Consider the following 19,563-nt stretch of genomic DNA (forward strand, 5'->3'; position numbering starts at 1 on the left):
TGACTTGCTTCTGCCGCTCAGCTCCTGGAGAACCACAGACACCCCGGAGAGAAACCCCCCGCCGGGCACCCAGCGCCTCGCGGCCGGCAGCCCTGGGCCCGGGGCAGTTTGAAATCCGCTGGCCTGAGAGCAGCCTTCCCTTTAAGAGAGTGGCGTCTCCCGGGCACAGTCGCCCCATCGGGATTCTTGCACATGGCGCACAGGTCACCCCTCTGTTCACACGGCGATGGACACATTACAGAGATCTGGGTCCCCCAACCGGAGTGGGGGTGGAGGGCACCCCTGCTCCAGTCCAGGCCGCAGCAGCTCCCCTAAGGCTGGCTACCAGCTCAGAAAGCCTGCCGCTGCCCAGCCCGGGAAGGCGTCCTCAGGCACTGGGGGGAGGGGGCTAGGAAGGGACCCGCCCCTGGCCTGCAGCATGACCGCTTAGGGCCTGCTTCTCAGAGCAAGGCCCGCGGCTCTCCCCACGGTGTCCTCCCCACCAGCTGCCTCTCCCACGACTGCACCCGGATCCTGCCCGTCCCGCACAAACCTCTGCACCCTGCAGGCTCTTAAGAAAGCAGAGAAAAAGGGAAGGTGAGTTCTCCAGCCCTCCCCAGCCCTGCCGGTCACACGCAATGCCTCGGTGGCCGCAGTGGACAGAGCCTATCACACAGCTGGGTCAGAGAACCAACAGGGGAAACGCGTGTGAGCAATGGCCCTCACCTTTGAAACACTGTCAAGGTCACGTCTGTCCCCTAGGAAACGCCTGCTTCCAGATCGGACTTTGGTAAGATATTTATTAGGGACAGTGGGGGCCCTGCCCGCCTCAGGAAGAGACAAGTCCGGGGAGCCCCCTGTGCAGGCCGGTGGGCATTGGGCCCCACGCAGGGAGGGCACCCAGCACAGTGCCCGATGCCCTGCCGGCTCTCGCGGCAGCGCCATCCACACGGAGGGCCTGGCGCCCCCAGGTGGGCCAGAGTTTCCCGAGACATGGCCCGCATGCTGGGACTCAGCCGGGGTCCCGTGGAGGCCGTGGCTGTGGCAGGGACCCCACATCTCCCAGGCGCTTGGGCACGGGGTCATGGGAAGAAGGCTTGGCAGCTCGGTCCCGACTGACCGTCACTCCACGTCTTCCTGCAGCTCCAGCTTGTGCAGGGCCTGGAGCTGGCCGACCACGGTCTGCCGCACGGCCTCCAGCCCCTCGGCGTCCAGCTCCCGCAGCAGCAGCAGGACGGCGCTCAGCACGTTGTTCTGGGGGCACAGAGTCACCGTCTGAGGGCCCCACCCTGACATGGACACCTCGGGCAAGTCACCTTCCAGGCAAGCCGGACAGACACAGACAGAGACTCAGGTGGACGGAGCCTGCAGGAACTGCCCAGAGAGGTTAAGCCACTGGCCCTCGGCCACACAGTAGGGATCAGTGCTCGGGACCGTGCGATCTCACACACACACACATACACACACACACGCTCATGTGTGTCATGCGTGTGCATGTGGTCTCTATCTGCACCTGAGCGAGAGGGGATTTTGCACACGGGCTACTCGAGCTGGCTCGTCCTGCGAGTAGAGCTGTGAGCCGCAGCGCACGGCAGCAACGTGATGTCAGCTCAGAGGGTCACAGTGGGGCTCAGCACCAGAGCCCCCACCCGCCCCATGGTGTTAACCTTTGGCCTCAGCAACCCTTGAGGGTCCTGTTCCCCCTGCACCCCTACACTGCTGCGGCCTCCCTGGCCACCTGCATCCTCCTACTCGGGCTTGTAGGACCTCCCGTGGGAGGACCGAGCTGCGCTTCCTGCTCGGGGCAGAGCCGCAGCCTTCCCTTCTGTCCCCAGAGTGGCTCTGTCTGCTCCAGGGGATTCCGTGACTTTCTGGATCAGTGATTCAATCGCGAGGCTACGCCCCACCCCAAACCCCCGGATGCTCTGCAGACGCCTGCACGTGGGGAGGCGGGTCCTTTGGACCTTGCCTCATCGGCAGAGACTGACCGGCCCTGGGGACTATTGGGGGGCTCCTCCCTGAAGGTGCTGGGGAGCACGTGCACGGACCTTGCGGAGGATGGTGACCTGTGCAGGGCTGGGCCTCAGGCCCAGGGATAGCCGCCTACACTGGCCTGCAGCCCACAGTCACTTTTGTCAGTGGCTCTGGGGGATGCTTTTCCTGAAGGGTGGGCTGGCCCCTCCCAAGGACAGGGCCTCTGTCCATCCCTTCTGCACCGCCCACAGGCTTTTTCAGTTCCTCGAGGGGGCGCTGGCAGCCCCCAGCCCCGCCTGTGGAGCCCTTCCCATGTGCGCGCTGGTCCCACAGCTCCGGTCAGACCCTGCCGCCGGGAGCCGGGAGCAGCGGGTCACGGGCCTCCCTCAGGCCCCGGCTCTGCTCGAGCAGCTCCTCCCACGGGACAGAGGCAACGTCCCCACTGGGCCAAGCTAACGCTGGTGACCCCGTTCTGCCGGCCATACTCAGGATGTGGCCACTCTGGCTGATGGTGCCAGTCCTGCTGGTGTGGGTCCATAGGGAAGCTGCCCTTTCCCGCCCATCAGGACACACGTGGGAAGACACGGCCCCTCTCCTCTTGGGTGTGCGCCTGGATCAGACGGCCAACCCGGTGACCAGGAAGGGAACAAGCCCCAGGACCGGCCAGAATAACAAAGAGGCAGAGGCTTGGAAAGCTCCAGCATGTTGGACGGAGCTGCCCACATAACCCACTCCTTGAACCTGTTACTCCTTATGGACCACCAGGAGCCACGATGCCACAGAAGCCGCCGGGCTGGGACACGGAGGCCCCCCGCGAGCAGCACCCCTGCAGCATCAGCTGCTCGAGCCGCCTTCCCACCCCCAGGCCAGATGCTGGGTGGACCCGGGTCCCGTGTGTGGCACGGAGCGGCCCGCCAGCTGCTTCGGGGATCCCCTCTCGCTCCGGGGCTGCTCCTTCTCTACTGGCCTGGACACCCCCTCTAGTCCTGCCCAGAGCCGGCTTCTCAAACCTGGGTCCCTGGGTGTCTACAGCCTGTCCCGCCCCACCGTCCACATGCGGGGCGGCAGGAGAGGTGGCTGCCTCCAGCCCGGGCTGTCCCCGGGTCACACTCACCCTGTTCTTGTGACTGCTCACGGCGTCCCTCTGTGAGAAGGAAGGGAACCGCTCCCGGGAAGGCGGCTTCAGGCCCAGCTGGCTCTGGACGCTGCAGGTAGGAGGTGGAGCACAGGGTGCGTGAGGCCCGCCCTGCTTGGGGCCCCATTTCCAACCCCGGAGCCGCCGATCACAGTGAGGCAAGCAACCCGCCGCTTGGTGACGCTGCTTCTGGAGGGACGGAGCGCTGCATGGGCAGGGCACGAAGGATGGGCGCCCCTGCCCATGCGGGCAAGCACGTATCTCTCTGGCCCCCCGGGGGCCCCTCGCTGCACCTGGGCTCCCCCAGCATGGGGGCCACCGAACACAAACGGGAACGCAGAGCTGTGGGCGGTACCCAGACGGCTTCCCGCACTGGCGGCCAGCAGAACGGCCGGCTTGGCTGCCGAGTGGCCACGGCCCGACCACCTCACTGGGCTCGGCTGCTCCTACCACGTTTCCTGTGCTCCGTGGCTGCTCAGAAACACCCGTGACAGTCTGCAGCCTGGCCCCAGAGACTGCTTCAGCCACATGGGCAGTGCTGTGGTCAGAGGTGCCCTCCTTGGGCTGCATTCCCCTCCCCCCACCAGCAGCTTGGCTGGCCACAGTCACAGCCTCCAGGCCTGCCCTCGGGAGGCTGCAGGGCTGGGCCCAGGGGTGCCCTCAGGCCCGCTGGCCCATGTCACCTGCCCCAGCTCCAGGCCACTCCAGATGAGGGCGTGGTTACACACACACACACACATGCGCACGTGCGCGCGCTAGCGTGCACGCCTGGGCCCGGAGCCTCCCGGACGCAGAGCCGGAAGCAGGCTGGGGGTCACTGAGAGCCGCAGATGGCAGGAACCGCGCGGGGCAGCTCCTTCCCTCCTTCCCAGAAGGGCCCACTGAGTCCCCAGGAGGACCCTAGGGGCAGGCCTGCGGCCCCGGCCAGGCTCACCTCGTCTCCTCCTCGCCACAGCTCAGTGTGTCCTGCCGGGTCTCGGCGCTGGTGTCCATGGCACTCAGGGCGTAGGACAGCTTAGACCCACTGTTCCCTGTGCCCTCAGTGCCAGGGGCCGTGACCTCCTCTCCCTCCAGCAGCGCACGGGACAGCTCCTCCTCGGTCACGGCTTCAGAGCGGGGGCGGGGAGCAACGGCATCAGAGCAGACTGGCCCCCACAGGAGCCACCCCCCGCCCCCAGGAGAGCACCGGGAGGGGCAGCTGCCCATCTGGAGGGTTCAGGGCTGTGCGGGGCGCCGCCAGGGCGGACACGTACGCTGGTTGTCCAGCTTCTGCAGGTGCGGCAGGTTGCGCAGGACGGTCATGCGGTAGAGGTGCGGGTCGGGGCCACAGCACGGGTTCTCCGCCAGCCAGAGCACGCGCAGGCGCGGCAGGCCTTTCAGGTAGAAGAGCTCGGCCAGGCTGGGGATGCGGTTCTTCCGCAGGTAGAGCTCGCTCAGCTGCCGGCACTGGCTCACGGGCTCCAGGGTGGAGACGCTGTTGACGCTGCACGGGGACAGCACGGGGACAGCAGGGGATCAGGACAGCGAGCACCCCGCTTGCGGAGGGTGGCCCCCTCCATCCCTCTCGGGCCCACTGCAAACTCCAGAAAAGGCCCCCGCGGGGTCAGGCCCATCTGCCCTCTCCGCAGAAGGAGGTCAACACTGGACCCTATGAGTCAAGTTCAACAAAGACCTCAGGCGTAAGGACGGAAAGTCTCTCAGGCTGGAAACAGGAGGAGCAGGGAGCCATGCCCTGGCCTCTGGTTTGGTGCAGGCCTCGGGGGGCTGGGGGGGGCGTGCAGCTGGGGGGTCAGAGGACACGGAACAGGCCACCAAAGAACGTCTCTGTGCCCCTAAGTGGGCAGCGGCCGGAAAACCCCACAGCAACACAGCAAGCGCCAGTGAGCTCAGCCTTCTGCAGAACTGAACACCCGAAACAAAGTAAGTGAGTTTACGTTTTGTCCCTCAGACTTGTGAACAAACCACAGATGGAAAATCGTCAGGCCTCTAGGTAGAGAGCCTACAGGCTCCCGGGGACACAAGCAGAAAGCTTCCCACCTCCGCAAAGTCAGACGGACCGCAAAGACGTGCTCAGCGGGTGGGCAGGCGGCCAGGACTGGTGCCCAGTGAGAGCACTATGCAGGCCAGGACAGTCCCCCTCCACCCCCGTGCAGTCCTGGGGACGCTGCGGCTCCCTGCACAGCTTGGGGGGCACAAGTGGGGCCACTTGGAGCGACCCTGCCTGAAGGGCCAGATGATCTAGAACATTCTCTGCCGGAGGCTGCACTGGTGGGGACAGCACGGCAGCGGGGGCCCCGGTTACTGATGGAGCTGCTGGTGTGGAGGCCTGTGCTCAGCACAGGGGAGCTGCATGCGACAGCCCATAGGCAGCAGATGCCATGCGCCCAGAGCACGGCGAGGCTCTGTCATCTCCAAGTCTGAGAAGCCGGCCAAGGCCTGGGCTGGGGTGGGCCGTGAAGATCCGAGCCACACCGGCCTGCCGTCCTCCTGCAGGAGCACCGGGCTAGCTGTGGCTGCACGGTGTTGTGTCCCCCCTAAACTCCTATGCTGAAACCTAAGCCCCAGGGTGACAGGGTTCAGAGGGGACGGGGTCAGGGGTCAGGGCGCCCTCAGGAAAGAGCTCCCCTGAGCTCCCTCGCCCCTCCCCCACAGGGACCGAGGGAGAAGGGGCCTCCCCAGACACAAAACGCCAGCACCTTCCCCTTGGACTCACAGCTCCAGAGGCACGAGACATGCTGTCTACAGTCCACAAGTTGCCCAGTCTACGGGATTCTTACAGCAGCCAGGACAGACAGCCCGCCTGCGCGAGGCTCTGAGACCAAAGGGAAGTGACCGCACCCCAGGAAAGGACTTGGCACCCTGTGTTCACACTGCGACTCACACTTGGGTTCCAATGCAGTTGGCCACACGGGCACTGGGTACCTGAGCTCAGTCCACTACCCTGGACCTCCTGTCCTTTCTCTGGGCCGTGAATGCGACAGATCCTACAGCTCAGGGAGCCCCCCACGCAGGGCAGAGGTGGGCGGAAGCTGCGCCCACCCACTTTCAGGAAAGAAAGGCGACCCACTGACTCATCAGGGACGCTTCCGAGCTCCAGTCCCGGCCTCACTGGTAACAAGAACTCCACGACACGGACGGCGGGCCAGCACGCTCGCCAAGCTCTGTTTCCCCGCCTGCGCCCACCCCTCGCTGCCCCCACACGGGCAGGTGCCGGTAACATGTCTGTATTACAGGGCAGGAAACTGAGGCCCAGAGGTCTGAACCTTGCCCAAGGAGGAGTGGCGACTCCCAGGCCCCCTCCCCCGACCCTCCCAACTGCCCGGCTGCCAGAAATGCCGACGGCTGCATTTGGCTCATGCACGGTTTCCCTAGTCTGTTAAGATGCCAGTGCCCCCGGAGAGATGGCTACAGTCATGCAGCGCGTGTGACGGAGCTCCTCGCTGTGCCGGAGACGGGGCAGAGCCGGTGGGAACTCTGGGGGCAGACACTGCGGCCTCCACGGCGGCTGCTCCTTGGGTGGGTGTGTTCCCACGGTCGTGGTAGGGGCGGGCAGGGACATAGCTGGAGGGGGACGGCCAGGCAGAGCATCGGAGGGGCCCTGTGCACCCAGGCTGCCCCACCCACAGAGGTGGCCCTCCCAGACACACTCCCGATGGGACTTCTCAGCTTCTCTCGGGCTTGAGAAGGTTCTCGCCTTCCTTCTGGCCCGGGGACTCAGAGCACAGCAACGTGTAGGTACCTGAGTGTGATCACTTCCAGGCTGGGCATCTCCCGGCAGATGGAGACCTAGGAAGTAAAGGAAGCTGGTGGCGCACATACCGCCCGGCACCGCCGGCCGGCCCAGCGCGGACATGGCCACACGCAGCCCCACCGCCACCGCCGAGGCAGGGCTGGCACAGCACACAGAGAGCCCGCGGGCTCTGCGTCACACTCAGTACTCCGCACTGTCCTCGGGACCCCTCAGCCCGCAGGAGGAACACGCACGGTCTCTCTCACCACCACCAAATGCGGCCAGGATCCCTACCCTTCGAAGGCCTCAGAAGACATCAGCTAAGGGGACCTCGGCCATCAGACCTGGGCCCAAAGGGAGAGGGGATTGCAGCTGGATCTCGTGCCATCTAATACTGTCAGTTCAGGGGAGAAGAGCAACAAGGGCCTGGCTGGGTCCACAACGGGTCCCTAACCTCTGAGGCCAAAGGGCGGGGCAGTCCCCAGATGTCTCTGCACCTGCCACGCGCCAGGCACAGAGCCAGACGGGGCCCTTGACCTCAACAGGCTCGCAGTCTGCTCAGAACACTTCACGTGTGCCGTGGAGTGGTTTTCTGCTCTGGTGGTATTTTTGGTTTTTTAGGGTAGTTTTTGGCTGCTTGAACATGCTGTGTTTCGGTGGCAGCGTGAGCTGGAATCAGCTCTTCTGGATTTCGACTCTGTTTTCAAGGAAAGGCACGGTTCAAGCGACAAAGGTAAGGAAGAAAGAAAAGACAGGCACGTGGTCCCTGTCTGAGTCGGGACTTCCAGCCCAGGAGACAGAGAAAGGGAAGAAATCTGTCCACAGACCCACAGCTCCGCTCAGGGTGCTGCCCCCTGACCCCCACCCTGCGCCCCACTCCCCTGCCACGGCCTGGGGGCCAGAGCACAACACTGGATCCCAGCGAGAGCGGGAGCTGAAGGGACCAGCTGCTCCCTCCTCCGTGAGACCGGGGACACGCAGGAGCTTCCGAATAAAGCCGGGCACAGGGCAAAGCTTTTTCCTTAGTCGTTCACGCTACGCAAACCGCTACGTGGACAGAGTAGCAAGTTCGGGGCTGAACAGAACGCGTGCAGTTCTGTAAACTCCGCGGTCCTCCTGGGCCGCAGGATACAACTCTCGGGACCAGAGCGCACCGGGAGAGGCTCGCCGGAATACTTACGTCTGTGAGGCGGCTGCCCCTAGAGAAAGAAAAGACGTGTACTTTAATTTGATTAAAGTTGAGCAAAATAGTATTAGAAACACAAATTCCAAAAATGAACGACAAATGTCCACAGGCTAAAATTCCACAATGTCGGTGACAAAGTCAGGGACGGCCTATCCAGACGAGCGGCAAAGGGTCAAACCTTGGGACAGGCTGTTTGCGACCCAAGTCTCTGACCCTGCTTGAGGGCTGCCTCTGCGGCCAAGGAGCAGGAGAGCCGCTGCTCTTGGGGACAGAGATCTGCTCACTCCGCAGGCGGTGGCAAGGCCGCACAATGTCCCTCACTGATGAAGTCAACAAGCGAGCCCTTGTGAGGCTGAGTGCAAAGGCTGAGCGCGCAGCTCATGAACACAGACACCGGCGCGCCTGAATCGGGGCCCTTGTCTCTGCTGCTCAGACAAGGCCCGGCCATCTCTTGGAAAACAAAGAGGGGTGTTATTGGGAACAAGTGACGAGCTCACTGCAGTCAATCTGTCGACACTTCCTCGGAGGAAGGCTGGGCTCTGGGCTAAGCTCCCCATATCCCCCTCCACTGCCCCGCATACAGGAGCTCGTGGAGCCTTGCCTTGAGTCCCCGGTGAACACTTGTAGATCCTTCGGGAGTTCCTGAAGCGCATCTGTCCTTCCCTGGCCCAGCCAGACCTGGCCAGCCCAGCCTGGAGCCCGCACTGACCCCACACCTGGCCAGCCCAGCGTAGGGCCCACACTGACCCCCAGACTTGGCCAGCCCAGCATAGGGCCCACACTGACCCCCAGACTTGGCCAGCCCAGCATAGGGCCCACACTGACCCCAGGCCTGGTCAGCCCAGCATAGGGCCCGCACTGACCCCCAGACTTGGCCAGCCCAGCATAGGGCCCGCACTGACCCCAGGCCTGGTCAGCCCAGCATAGGGCCCGCACTGACCCCCAGACTTGGCCAGCCCAGCATAGGGCCCGCACTGACCCCACACCTGGCCAGCCCAGCATAGGGCCCGCACTGACCCCACACCTGGCCAGCCCAGCATAGGGCCCGCACTGACCCCCAGACTTGGCCAGCCCAGCATAGGGCCCACACTGACCCCAGGCCTGGCCAGCCCAGCATAGGGCCCGCACTGACCCCAGGCCTGGTCAGCCCAGCATAGGGCCCGCACTGACCCCCAGACTTGGCCAGCCCAGCATAGGGCCCGCACTGACCCCCAGACTTGGCCAGCCCAGCATAGGGCCCGCACTGACCCCCAGACTTGGCCAGCCCAGCATAGGGCCCGCACTGACCCCCAGACTTGGCCAGCCCAGCATAGGGCCCACACTGACCCCAGGCCTGGTCAGCCCAGCATAGGGCCCGCACTGACCCCCAGACTTGGCCAGCCCAGCATAGGGCCCGCACTGACCCCAGGCCTGGTCAGCCCAGCATAGGGCCCGCACTGACCCCCAGACTTGGCCAGCCCAGCATAGGACCCGCACTGACCCCAGGCCTGGTCAGCCCAGCATAGGGCCCGCACTGACCCCAGGCCTGGTCAGCCCAGCATAGGGCCCGCACTGACCCCCAGACTTGGCCAGCCCAGCATAGGACCCGCACTGACCCCAGGCCTGGTCAGCCCAGCATAGGGCCCGCACTGACCCCCAGACTTGGCCAGCCCAGCATAGGGCCCGCACTGACCCCAGGCCTGGTCAGCCCAGCATAGGGCCCGCACTGACCCCCAGACTTGGCCAGCCCAGCATAGGGCCCGCACTGACCCCAGGCCTGGTCAGCCCAGCATAGGGCCCGCACTGACCCCCAGACTTGGCCAGCCCAGCATAGGGCCCGCACTGACCCCAGGCCTGGTCAGCCCAGCATAGGGCCCGCACTGACCCCCAGACTTGGCCAGCCCAGCATAGGGCCCGCACTGACCCCAGGCCTGGTCAGCCCAGCATAGGGCCCGCACTGACCCCCAGACTTGGCCAGCCCAGCATAGGGCCTGCACTGACCCCCAGACTTGGCCAGCCCAGCCTGGAGCCCGCACTGACCCCACACCTGGCCAGCCCAGTGTAGGGCCCGCACTGACCCCTAGACTTGGCCAGCCCAGCATAGGGCCCGCACTGACCCCAGGCCTGGTCAGCCCAGCCTGGAGCCCACACTGACCCTAGGCCTGGTGAGCCCAGCCTGGAGCCCACACTGACCCCAGACCTGGCCAGCCCAGCCTGGAGACTGCACTGACCCCAGACCTGGCCAGCCCAGCCTGGAGCCTGCACTGACCTCAGACCTGGCCAGCCCAGCCTGGAGCCCACACTGACCCCCAGACCTGGTCAGCCCAGCATAGGGCCCGCACTGACCCCAGGCCTGGTCAGCCCAGCATAGGGCCCGCACTGACCCCCAGACTTGGCCAGCCCAGCCTGGAGCCCACACTGACCCCCAGACCTGGCCAGCCCAGCCTGGAGCCTGCACTGACCCCAGACCTGGCCAGCCCAGCCTAGAGCCCGCACTGACCCCCAGACCTGGTCAGCGCAGCATAGGGCCCGCACTGACCCCCAGACTTAGCCAGCCCAGCCTGGAGCCCACACTGACCCCAGACTTGGCCAGCCCAGCCTGGAGCCCACACTGACCCCAGACTTGGCCAGCCCAGCCTGGAGCCCACACTGACCCCAGGCCTGGCCAGCCCAGCCTGGAGCCCGCACTGACCCCCAGACCTGGTCAGCCCAGCATAGGGCCCGCACTGACCCCCAGACTTAGCCAGCCCAGCCTGGAGCCCACACTGACCCCAGACTTGGCCAGCCCAGCCTGGAGCCCACACTGACCCCAGGCCTGGCCAGCCCAGCCTGGAGCCCGCACTGACCCCCAGACCTGGTCAGCCCAGCATAGGGTCCGCACTGACCCCCAGACTTGGCCAGCCCAGCCTGGAGCCCACACTGACCCCAGCTCCTGCATCCCGTCTCGCCCCTCCCAGGCAGCAAGGCACCGGGGACTAAGGACTGGGTTGCCGGGTGTCGTCACCTTCCCCGCGAGGGAGCGGCTCACCCTGCATCCCCCACGGGCAGGGGACCCGGCTCCCGCGCGCGGATGTCAGAAAACGGCCTCTCGAAGGCACCGTGGGCCCCACTGGCGCTGTCCGAAGGCCGGCGAAGAGCCTCCGGGCGATCCCAGCCGCCCCGGGCAGGCAGAGCGCGTCCGCGGCCACAGCCCGGGGCGGGGTGGGGGTTGGTGCAAGCTTCGGGTTGACCCCGGCCGCGGCCCCGGTTTGCGGCAGCACCTCCCGCAGGCGGAGCGGCCCCGGCACCCGCGTCCTTCCACCCCGACCGCCCTGCGGCTCCTCGCCGGCCCGTCCCGCCCGAGGCCCAGAGCCCAGCCGCGGGTCCCGGGCGGCGGGCAGGACGCGCGGGGACCGCCCCGGCCTCTGGGCCTCACCAGCAGTTGAGCTTCCGCACGCTGTGCAGCTCCGAGGCCTTGGCGCGGGACAGGACCATCTTCCGAGTCAGCTTCATGGCCGAGCGCCCGGGGACCCACACCGCGGCCCCGCCGGCCCGACCCAGCCCGCGGACCCGGTCTCCGCTCCCCCGCGGCCCGTCTCCAGGGGGCGGGGCCCGCGTCGCCAGGGGCGGGGCCAGCGAGCCCATTGGTCACCCCGCGAGGGGGCGGAGCGGCGCGAGCGCAGTGAGACCACCGAAGCTGGGCTCGGAACGTTGGCTCCGCCCCGCCCCGCCCCTCGGGCCGGACGCCCAGGGCTGCGCATGTGCGGCGTGGGGAGCGGGCGTGTGACGCGGTTCTGTCGCGCCCGCGTGCGGACCGCGTTCCCGACCGAGCCCCAGCCCCGGGCCCTGCGGCCCCAGCCCCGGGCCCCCCGAGCCCCCGAGCCCTCGAGGACCCCGCCCCCAGCTGGAGCCCCCACGCCCGGAGGACCGCGGGGACGTTGTTGACCCCGCGTCGCTGTCGGACCCGCGGTCGGGGGCAGCCCCGGGGCTTCCTGCTCCCCGCGGGCGTGTCGGGACGCGGCTCGCGAGGACTAAGCGGTTCAGACGCGGGTGACCGGCTGGGCGTGCGGACCCGGTCTGGGCCTCCGCGGACGCCCCGCCCCGCCCGCCGGGTCCCCGCGCCCCGCGTCCGGCCGAGCGAGGAGGGTCCGGTGCCCCCGGCCCGCGGCGAGCCAGGCCCCCGCGGCGAGCCAGGCCCCCGCGCCTCGTCCCCGCTGTCCGTCCGCGGGCCCCGCCTCTGCCCCTCGCCGCGGACCCCGCTGCCCCTGGGGCCCGCGGTCCGGCCAGAGCCCGCCTCGCTGCCCTCACTGTCCGAGCGCGTGTTCTCGGCCGCAGTGACGCAGGCGGGGGCCGGGGCTACACGAAGGCCCCGCGGCGCGGCGAGAGAGGAGACTCGGATGAGACTCGGGGGAGCAGAACCCACGGCAGGTCCCGCGCCCGCCGGCCCTGGCGCTGGTGGCGCAGAGACGACGTGGGGCCCCGCCGGGAGGGGGCTTCCCGCCGCCGCTGTGGCCCCGGGTGTCCTTGTGCGGGCCTGGCCGGCCACGGCGGTGCGATTCCTGCCCTGCGCTCTCCCACGGACGCGGGCGAGGTGCCCCACAGTGGTGCGGGAGTCTCCTCGGGCCGCAGGAGAAGACACAGGCACTGAGATGCAAGCGGGCCTTACGCGCTGTGCTGTGCCGGGCTCCCCTCCGGGACTCAGGGCAGCCAGAGCTTGTGTGGTGCGGGAGTCCTACAGTCCCAGAGAGTCCCCGTCCAGAGACCAGGGGTCCTACAGTCCCAGAGAGCCCCCGTCCAGAGACCAGGGGTCCTACAGTCCCAGAGAGCCCCCGTCCAGAGACCAGGGGTCCTACAGTCCCAGAGAGCCCCCGTCCAGAGACCAGGGGTCCTACAGTCCCAGAGAGCCCCCGTCCAGAGACCAGGGGTCCTACAGTCCCAGAGACCCCCGTCCAGAGACCAGGGGTCCTACAGTCCCAGAGAGTCCCCGTCCAGAGACCAGGAGTCCTACAGTCCCAGAGAATCCCCATCCAGAGAGCCTGCCAAGCCGGGGGTGGCGGAGTGGCCGGCAGACAGAAGCGAGTCTGCAGAAAGTGGTTCTGCGGGACTGAGCAGGCTTGTGACAGGGTATTGTAGGTGGCAGCTGTGGGCCAGGGGCTGACGCAATGAGGCATGGGAGTTGCTGGCCCTGCTGGCCCCCACCTGGCTGAGATGGCCCCTCCTCCTCCTGCCTGGACCCTTATTGTCCTGGCAAAGGGACAAGTCCAGGTGGGCTGTGGGACAGACTGCGGCTCTCCGGACGGGGCTGCAGCGGAGGGCTTGCTGGAGACGCTGCGGCGGGAGAGGGGTGGCGACTCCCTGCGGGTCTGCGGGAGTAGGTCAAGGCCCTCAGCTCCAGCGTATGTGGAATTCCCGGTACCAGTCACTGGGGAACAGGAATCGCTGGTCCCTGAGTCCAGGCGGCTCTGGCAGGAAACCTCTCAGCTAGGGGGCAGGGGCAGCAGCTGTTGGGGCCCCCACACGGAGGGCAAGGGGGCAGCTGTGCTTACAGCTCTCTGGCCTCTGGGGCCTCCCCAGCCCCCGCCACCTCTGGGTGTTCAAGAGGGTAGCCCAGGTGGGAACCCATGGAAGGTCCTGGTGACTCAGGTGACACTTGTGAAGTGAGGACTTTGGTAAGTTAAGTGTGGTGGTTTGGGGTGTCGCTGTGCATTCCCAGAATTCCCTTCCGGGGGTAGCTCTGGGCAGGACTGGACTCCCGGGCACTCACTTTGGAATGGGGGAGGAGGAGCGGTGAAGGCCATCCTGGGCAGAAACGGACAGATGTAGAAGGGTCGGGTTGGAGGGACAGGGGCCGTCTCCCAAGTGTGTCCCCCTCTTCCCGACAGAGGCCTCCCCCGCCACCAGCATCCCTTATGGGAAACTCAGTGGCCGAGCTCTGAAGGGGCCACTGCCTTCCCCAGACTTCTCCCTCCGCCCCCTCCTTGTGGTCCTGCTTGCAGAGCTGGGCCTGCCCAGCTCCCCTGCTCCCCTGTAAGCTCTTCCCTCGGCACCTGCCCCCCTGCTTGGGGAGGGCTGCTTAGTGCCCCGCCCCCCGCAATTCTCCAGCTCTCCAGCTCCCTTCCACAATTGTGTAGAGTCTTTCGCCACGCTCATAGGACTTCTGCTTCTTGGAGTGAACCCTGACACAGGCAGAAATTCGGCACAAACTTGGCTTAAACCAAAAATGAAACGTTGGTTCATGGGACCAAGAAGCCCAGGGAAGTGGCTTCAGGTGGTTTCAGCAGCTACTCAGCCTCCGAGCCTTCCGTTGCCCTCGTGGGACGCCGTCTACTGTCTGCTCCCAGTAACTCAGGTGCCCGTTCGGGGATTGGCCTGGCAGCGCCCTTGGCTGGCTTGGCAAGGATGGGCCTGCTGACCGGAGCCGCGTGCCCAAGGTGGGTGATGGGAGTGGGGAGGGGAGAAGAGGGGAGAGGAGGGGAGGTGACCCAGGGGAACATCCGAGAAAAAGAGAACCTGCAGCTGTAGGCTGGCAGTTGCTGCGGGAAGGACACCGCCGGAATGTACCTCGGCTTTGGCTGGCCGCCGCATCCTTCCTCGTGTCCCGGCGCACAGTTCCGGATTCCGGGGGCTCTCCCCACCTCAGCCGTCTGTCTGGGGCTCTGCTCACAGGATGGCCACGTGGCTGGGGCCCTGGCGTTGTCATGGTGGCCCCGGCTACAGGAGGACAGTCTCCTTCCCTCTAGTTCCAGCCGAGCTGAGTCCCATCCCGGGTGCTGGACCCGCGTGGCTCCCCCAGAAGCCCACGGGCTGCCTTTCTGGTACCGACAGACACCGACAGGCAGTGTCTCCCCCTCAGGGCTCTTTGAAGCCCTCGGGCTGGAGGGGGGCGGGGAGGGGCACCCAGGAGCTGGGAAGTGGGGTCTGCCCTCCGCCTGGGTCCTGGCCCCCTGCGCGGTTTTGGGGAAGGCGTTCCTCTGGCAGGGGTCTGCTCTCTTCCCCACAGCCTGAGGGCTCAGCTCTCAGCCCAGGGCCTGCCCTACAGTGGGGGGAGGGGGGACCGAGGTGCTGAGGAAAGTGGGGGCTGCTGGGACTGGGTGGTGGGGCAGAGAGGAAGGTCCTGGGGTGGGGAGGGCGTGAGCTCTGGTTCTCCAATGGCAGCAGAAACTGTTGCTAGCTGTCAAGGTGACCCCGGGGTGGACAGTCCCCAGGCCTGCCTGCCCTCCTACCTGCCTGGTTCCCCTCTGGGGACTCACCCCCTCGGTGTTTCAGCCACTCTGCCTCCAGATGGCTCTCAGCGGAGACCCTCCCAGGAACCAGCCCTCTGCGGGGGAGCTGCCCACCCCAGCCCCATCCCATGATGGACTGACCAATGGGACATAAAGGCCCAGCCCCTCACTCGATTTGGGGGCCTCTGGGGTGCAGGCAGCCTGCTGTGTGGACCATACGACCCAGCCAAACACGGAGTTGGACGTCTGGGTGAGGAGGGTATGAACCTGAACAGGAAAATCACTGTGCGGACCCCACTGCTCTGGAGCAAGGCTGGGCCACCCGAGGGGGGCTCTCCATGCTTTGGAAGCCCTGATGGACACCACGTGACCAGGTGGCCAGCCCCAACATGCCTGGGGGTACATGAGGCCCGAGGGGGAACAGCCTCCCCCATGGAGGGAGCCCCTGCCTCTCTGCTCTGGCGGGAAGGGACGAACGCCGACATCAGAGCCTGCGCGGAGTCAAGGCTAGAACGGCTGGACGCTGTGGAGGGCGCCCGAGGGGAGGAAGACCAGAAAGCCAGGGAGGGCGGGGTCTGCAAGAGGCACTGGGAGGCGCGGCAGGTGGAGATCCTAACGCCCCTGTTAAGGCCCACCAGGGGCACCCACCACGGACAAGGTGCTGGACAGCTTGGGAGGGAAAGTCCTCAACCAGTCGGCGTCCGTCCCGAGCAGCTCTGGGCCGCAGGTAGATCGCGAAGGGTGTGGCCACAGAGGCCACATGGCACAACACTGCCTTCCCACAGAACCCACACGTTCTGGGTCTGGGCTTGTCCTTGTCCTTCTGCCCGTGGGGACCTTAGCCAGTGCTGTGGTCTGAGGACCCATGGTGCTCTGACCCACCAGCACAGGGTCCCAAACAACACTGTGTCAGCCCAAGGGAACTGCTTCCCTGCCAGAAGGTCCTTCACGGTCTGGCCCCTGCCTCTGCCCCCTCTCATCTCTTGCCACACTCCCCTGGCACACTCTGCAGGCCTTGGTGGCCTTCCTGTTGTTCCTCAAGCACACAGACTTGAGTTCACCACAGGGCCTTTGCACCTGCTCTCCCCTGACGTTGACCCCCGCTTATTCTCCAGCTCCTGCCCTGCTGAGTTCCTCAGTGTTTATGACACACGACCTAAGGTTGTCGATGCCATTCTCCCCGTGGAGACCTGGGCTCCCGTTCTCCTGGAGCCTCACCCCTAAACAGGTTCTGGACACTGTAAGGTTCAGTAAATGCCTGGGGTTGGCCTGAACACAGTGAACGCTGGGTCTGCAGGTGCCTTTGGACACTGCCAGGGGTCCCTGGGATGGTGCTCAGTCTCCCTGAGTCACAGGCCCCTCATCAGGGATTGGGGACAAGAAGGTTCCCTGGCACGTTGCATTGTGGGGGCACGTCACATTGTTGGGGCTGCGAACGGGCGTGGGGAGCGCAGTGTGGTGCCTGGCAAGGAGGGTGCCCGCGAGCAAAGAAACCTCGCTGACCACTCTGCTGGAGGGTGCCCCCGGCCGGCGCCCAGAGAGACTGGGAAGGACGGGCTGCGGCAAATCCGGACACGCCGGCGGTAAGGGGGGGAGAGACCTGCCTGCGTCCATCCTGCGCAGGGACCTGCAAGGTCCTGCGGGCCCCGGGGTTGCTTCCAGCTCCGTCCCCGTCACTGTTTGCTTGGAAACGTGCGGCCTGCTCTGGCTCTCGGGGCACGTCTGCCCACACCCGGGCGGGCAGCAGCCGTGCTCCCGAGCCACAGGCTACTCGGCCGCTGGCCCTGTCGCTTGCATGTCACCTTTGCATCTCACGGCGCGTCCTTTTCCGTGAGCGTTTGGGGAGGCGGCTGACCTGTTGGCCTCAGACAGGAAGAGATGAAGGGAGACCACGGTGTCCCCAGCATGAAGCCCTCCTCCCTCAGGCCCTGCTCAGGACCAGGGCTCTGCAAACGCAGCCGCCGCCCGTCTTTGTAAATAAAGTTTTATTGGCACGCGGCCACGCCTATCCGTTCGCCTGCGGCCTGTGGCCGTCCACCCCCCACCCCGGCTGCAGGGGCTCCGCTGAGCAGTTCAGGGGAGATCCTGGGCCTGAAGGGCCTGAAGTATTTACCAGGTGGCCGGACAGAAGTGTGCAGCCCCCGCCCTAGACCGTGGCCGCGTGGCCTCCCCAGCCCGTGGACCCCGCCCCCCAGGAGCCCGCTGCCCGGCCGCGGCTCCTGCGTGTTATTCGTGACCCGAGCGCGGCCATGCCAAGCGGTCAGAGCGCTCCCTTCCTCGCGGCCTGCGGTTTTCTTCCCGCCGCAGGAGCTGCTTCTCTCGGGTGCGTTGTCCCTGGGGGAGAAAGCCCCCTGCATCACGTCTCCTCTCTCTGAACTTGAGACGACGGGCAGTCAGCATCAGTGCTCGCGGGGGGCCTGCTGCATGGGCAAAGGCCTTTTTATGTTTATGGGAAGGATGTTTCGTAAGTGCTCTTGCAACGGCTCCCTGGCAGGCGGAACGCGGCCTTCTTGTGAAATGTGTGGTTTCTCTTTTGAGGGGAAAGAGCCGCAGGGGGACAGAGTGATCTTGACGTCAGGTCAGCGGCCCGTCTCGAGCACGACTTGCCCTCGGCCAATGTTCCCACAGAGGCCCTGGGATACTGGGAAGAAACGGTCCTCCGTCCGTGCCACCCACCAGGACGCTGCGATTGTTACTGTGTCATGAAATATTCACACGCACACACGCACGCGCACCTCATGCGTTTCGTCAATGAGGTGGCCCTCGGGCCCGCAGGCAGCCCAGGGAAGGAGCGCTGGCCGGGGTTCTGGCCGGAGCTGCAGGCTCTGGTGGGTTTCTGCTTCCTGCGCCAGCTTCCTGGGGCCTCAGCCCCTCTCCAGGGCGGCAACAGAGGCCGCGAGCTTACTCCTGCAGCAGGCGCGGGTCGCATGCCCGGCTGGCGGACTCAGAACGTGGCAGGGACAGGTGGGCTGGCCTCCGGCAGGTGGGAATCTCATGTCTGCGGCGGCCACGCTCCCTGCCGCCCACTCTCTCCGTGGTGCCAGCTGCTTCGGAGGAGGCCGCCAACCGCCTCTGGGCCTGTCAGAGTGTCCTGGGAAATCCATCAAGGACTGCCCTATACGAGGGGCTCTGATGGGTTCTGACACCTTCCCTGGGCCGTGCCGAGATCTCCAGAGCATGGGACCGTGAGATGGGGGTCCTGTGGACCCATGGCACCGTGGCTGGTTCCTCTGTGGTGAGGCAGGGGGCCTTCCCGTGGAGGATGCTGTGGGCAGGAATCTGGATGCTAGGTCAGCACAGCCAGGGAAGGAAGTGAGGGGGGTGGCCAGTCAGCTAGGGGTCAGCCGGCAGTCCCCCGCCCCCTGGTCAGAGAGGCCCAGGGCCCAGGAGCAGCTGCGGGACACTTTGGGCTGGTGGCTGGGGAGGAGAGGGCAGTGGTCTTTGTGAGGTGAGAGCCCGTGGGGGTGGTTTGGCCCTTTAGGAAATCTGTGGTCAGCTTTTTTTTGGGGGAGGGGGTCAGAATTCCTCGCTGTTCTTCCAGTCAGGAGGACCGAGAAGGGCCAGGGCCACCAGGGTGGAGTTTAGACATCTGTGGGGCTCCGTGGCCAGCACCTGCCACACGGCTGCTCTGTGGTTAGAGCCTTGGAGCCCCTCATGACCCCTCCAATCCTGCTTTCTTGGGGATGGTCTCCTGGCTTTGGCCCTGCCTGGAAGACGGGGTGGGGGTCACTGGGGGTTTCCAGGGGGATGAGGTTCTGAGGCCTGGAGGGAAGGTGGCTCACCCTGGCTCCAGGCCCGCTTGGGTCTCCTGCCCTGCCTTTCCCTGGAGACCCCCGCCCCCACCCCACTCATACTGCGGTGCGGTTCAGGGCTTGGGGAGAACCACCGTCGCTCAGCCTTTCAAAGAGAAGCTGGCCGCTAGCCTAGCGGTTCGGGAGGCAAGAAGCTGTGGAGAGCCCGGCCTTGGGGTCCCTGGGAAGGCGGGTTCCCGCGACAGGGCGTCTCCGACCGAGCCCGCGTCCTTGGTTCCAGAGCGGGGAACTCCGCAGGCGGAGCGCTCTGGGCCAGTGACGCAGAGCGCGCTGCGGGCTGCGGGGACTGCGCGGGACGCACGCTCAGCCCGGGATGCGGGCGGCCCCGCGGGGCCGGCGGGCGGTCCTCCGCAGCGGCGCCAGTGACGCGGGAACGCGGGCCCGCTCCGAGCAGGTACGCCCGCCCCGCCGGAGGGAAGACACCGGGGTCCGGAGACGGGTAGCAGGACAGGTGAGGGCGGGGGTGGGGGCGGGGGACGCGCGGGGTGAGAGGAGGGTGTCCCGGGATCCAAGGGCGCGGGCCGGGCTGCAGGCACACGCGGAGCGCGGGCTAGCGTGCGCGCGCT

The 19,563-nt window shown here is 66.4% G+C and overlaps 3 protein-coding genes across 11 annotated transcripts in view; 2 read left to right on the forward strand and 1 right to left on the reverse strand.

Annotated features, from left to right (window-relative positions):
* Positions 1–762: 762 nt before the first annotated feature.
* Positions 763–11,573, reverse strand: CFAP410 (cilia and flagella associated protein 410). 3 transcript variants are annotated; one of them, XM_059164894.1, is made up of 7 exons: positions 11,399–11,573; positions 7,999–8,017; positions 6,828–6,874; positions 4,342–4,571; positions 4,023–4,194; positions 3,068–3,158; positions 763–1,233 (listed from the first exon to the last, which is right to left on the reverse strand). In XM_059164894.1, exons 1-7 carry the CDS (start codon positions 11,473–11,475, stop codon positions 1,102–1,104), a joined length of 768 nt encoding a protein of 255 aa, XP_059020877.1. In that variant the 5' UTR covers positions 11,476–11,573; the 3' UTR covers positions 763–1,101. The 3 variants fall into 3 exon arrangements, with proteins under 3 accessions (XP_059020877.1, XP_059020878.1, XP_059020879.1); XM_059164895.1 differs by lacking the exon at positions 11,399–11,573 and adding an exon at positions 11,012–11,386; XM_059164896.1 differs by lacking the exon at positions 7,999–8,017 and having other exon boundaries at positions 11,399–11,524.
* Positions 11,574–12,232: 659 nt separating this feature from the next.
* Positions 12,233–17,183, forward strand: LOC131825449 (uncharacterized). Its single transcript, XM_059164907.1, has 2 exons — positions 12,233–14,393; positions 15,229–17,183. The coding sequence occupies exon 2, from the start codon at positions 15,447–15,449 to the stop codon at positions 16,407–16,409; it is 963 nt and encodes a 320-aa protein (XP_059020890.1). The 5' UTR covers positions 12,233–14,393; positions 15,229–15,446; the 3' UTR covers positions 16,410–17,183.
* Positions 17,184–18,514: 1,331 nt separating this feature from the next.
* The window catches only part of TRPM2 (transient receptor potential cation channel subfamily M member 2), a 50,449-nt gene continuing 49,400 nt past the window's right edge, over positions 18,515–19,563 (forward strand). For 2 of the 7 annotated variants that reach the window (XM_059164899.1, XM_059164900.1), the window contains exons 1-2: positions 18,534–18,633; positions 19,218–19,391. The gene's annotated coding sequence lies outside the window, so the exon portion shown is untranslated. Of the gene's footprint in view, positions 18,634–19,217; positions 19,449–19,563 lie in introns of those variants that run through there. The other 5 variants (XM_059164902.1, XM_059164903.1, XM_059164897.1 and 2 more) reach the window with 5 other exon arrangements.

Source organism: Mustela lutreola, chromosome 2 (assembly GCF_030435805.1).
Source record: "Mustela lutreola isolate mMusLut2 chromosome 2, mMusLut2.pri, whole genome shotgun sequence".
Lineage (NCBI taxonomy): Eukaryota > Metazoa > Chordata > Mammalia > Carnivora > Mustelidae > Mustela > Mustela lutreola.

Bases quoted from the DNA above. Each gene is read 5' to 3' on its own strand.
- CFAP410 (XM_059164894.1), bottom strand. From the start codon at position 11,475: ATGAAGCTGACTCGGAAGATGGTCCTGTCCCGCGCCAAGGCCTCGGAG. The intron at 4,572-6,827 runs GTACCTACACGT...GTCCCCGTGCAG, and splicing joins CTGGAAGTGATCACACTCAG to CGTCAACAGCGTCTCCACCC. The intron at 4,195-4,341 runs GTACGTGTCCGC...CCCGCTCTGAAG, and splicing joins GCAGAAGCTGGACAACCAGC to CCGTGACCGAGGAGGAGCTG.
- LOC131825449 (XM_059164907.1), top strand. From the start codon at position 15,447: ATGAACCTGAACAGGAAAATCACTGTGCGGACCCCACTGCTCTGGAGC.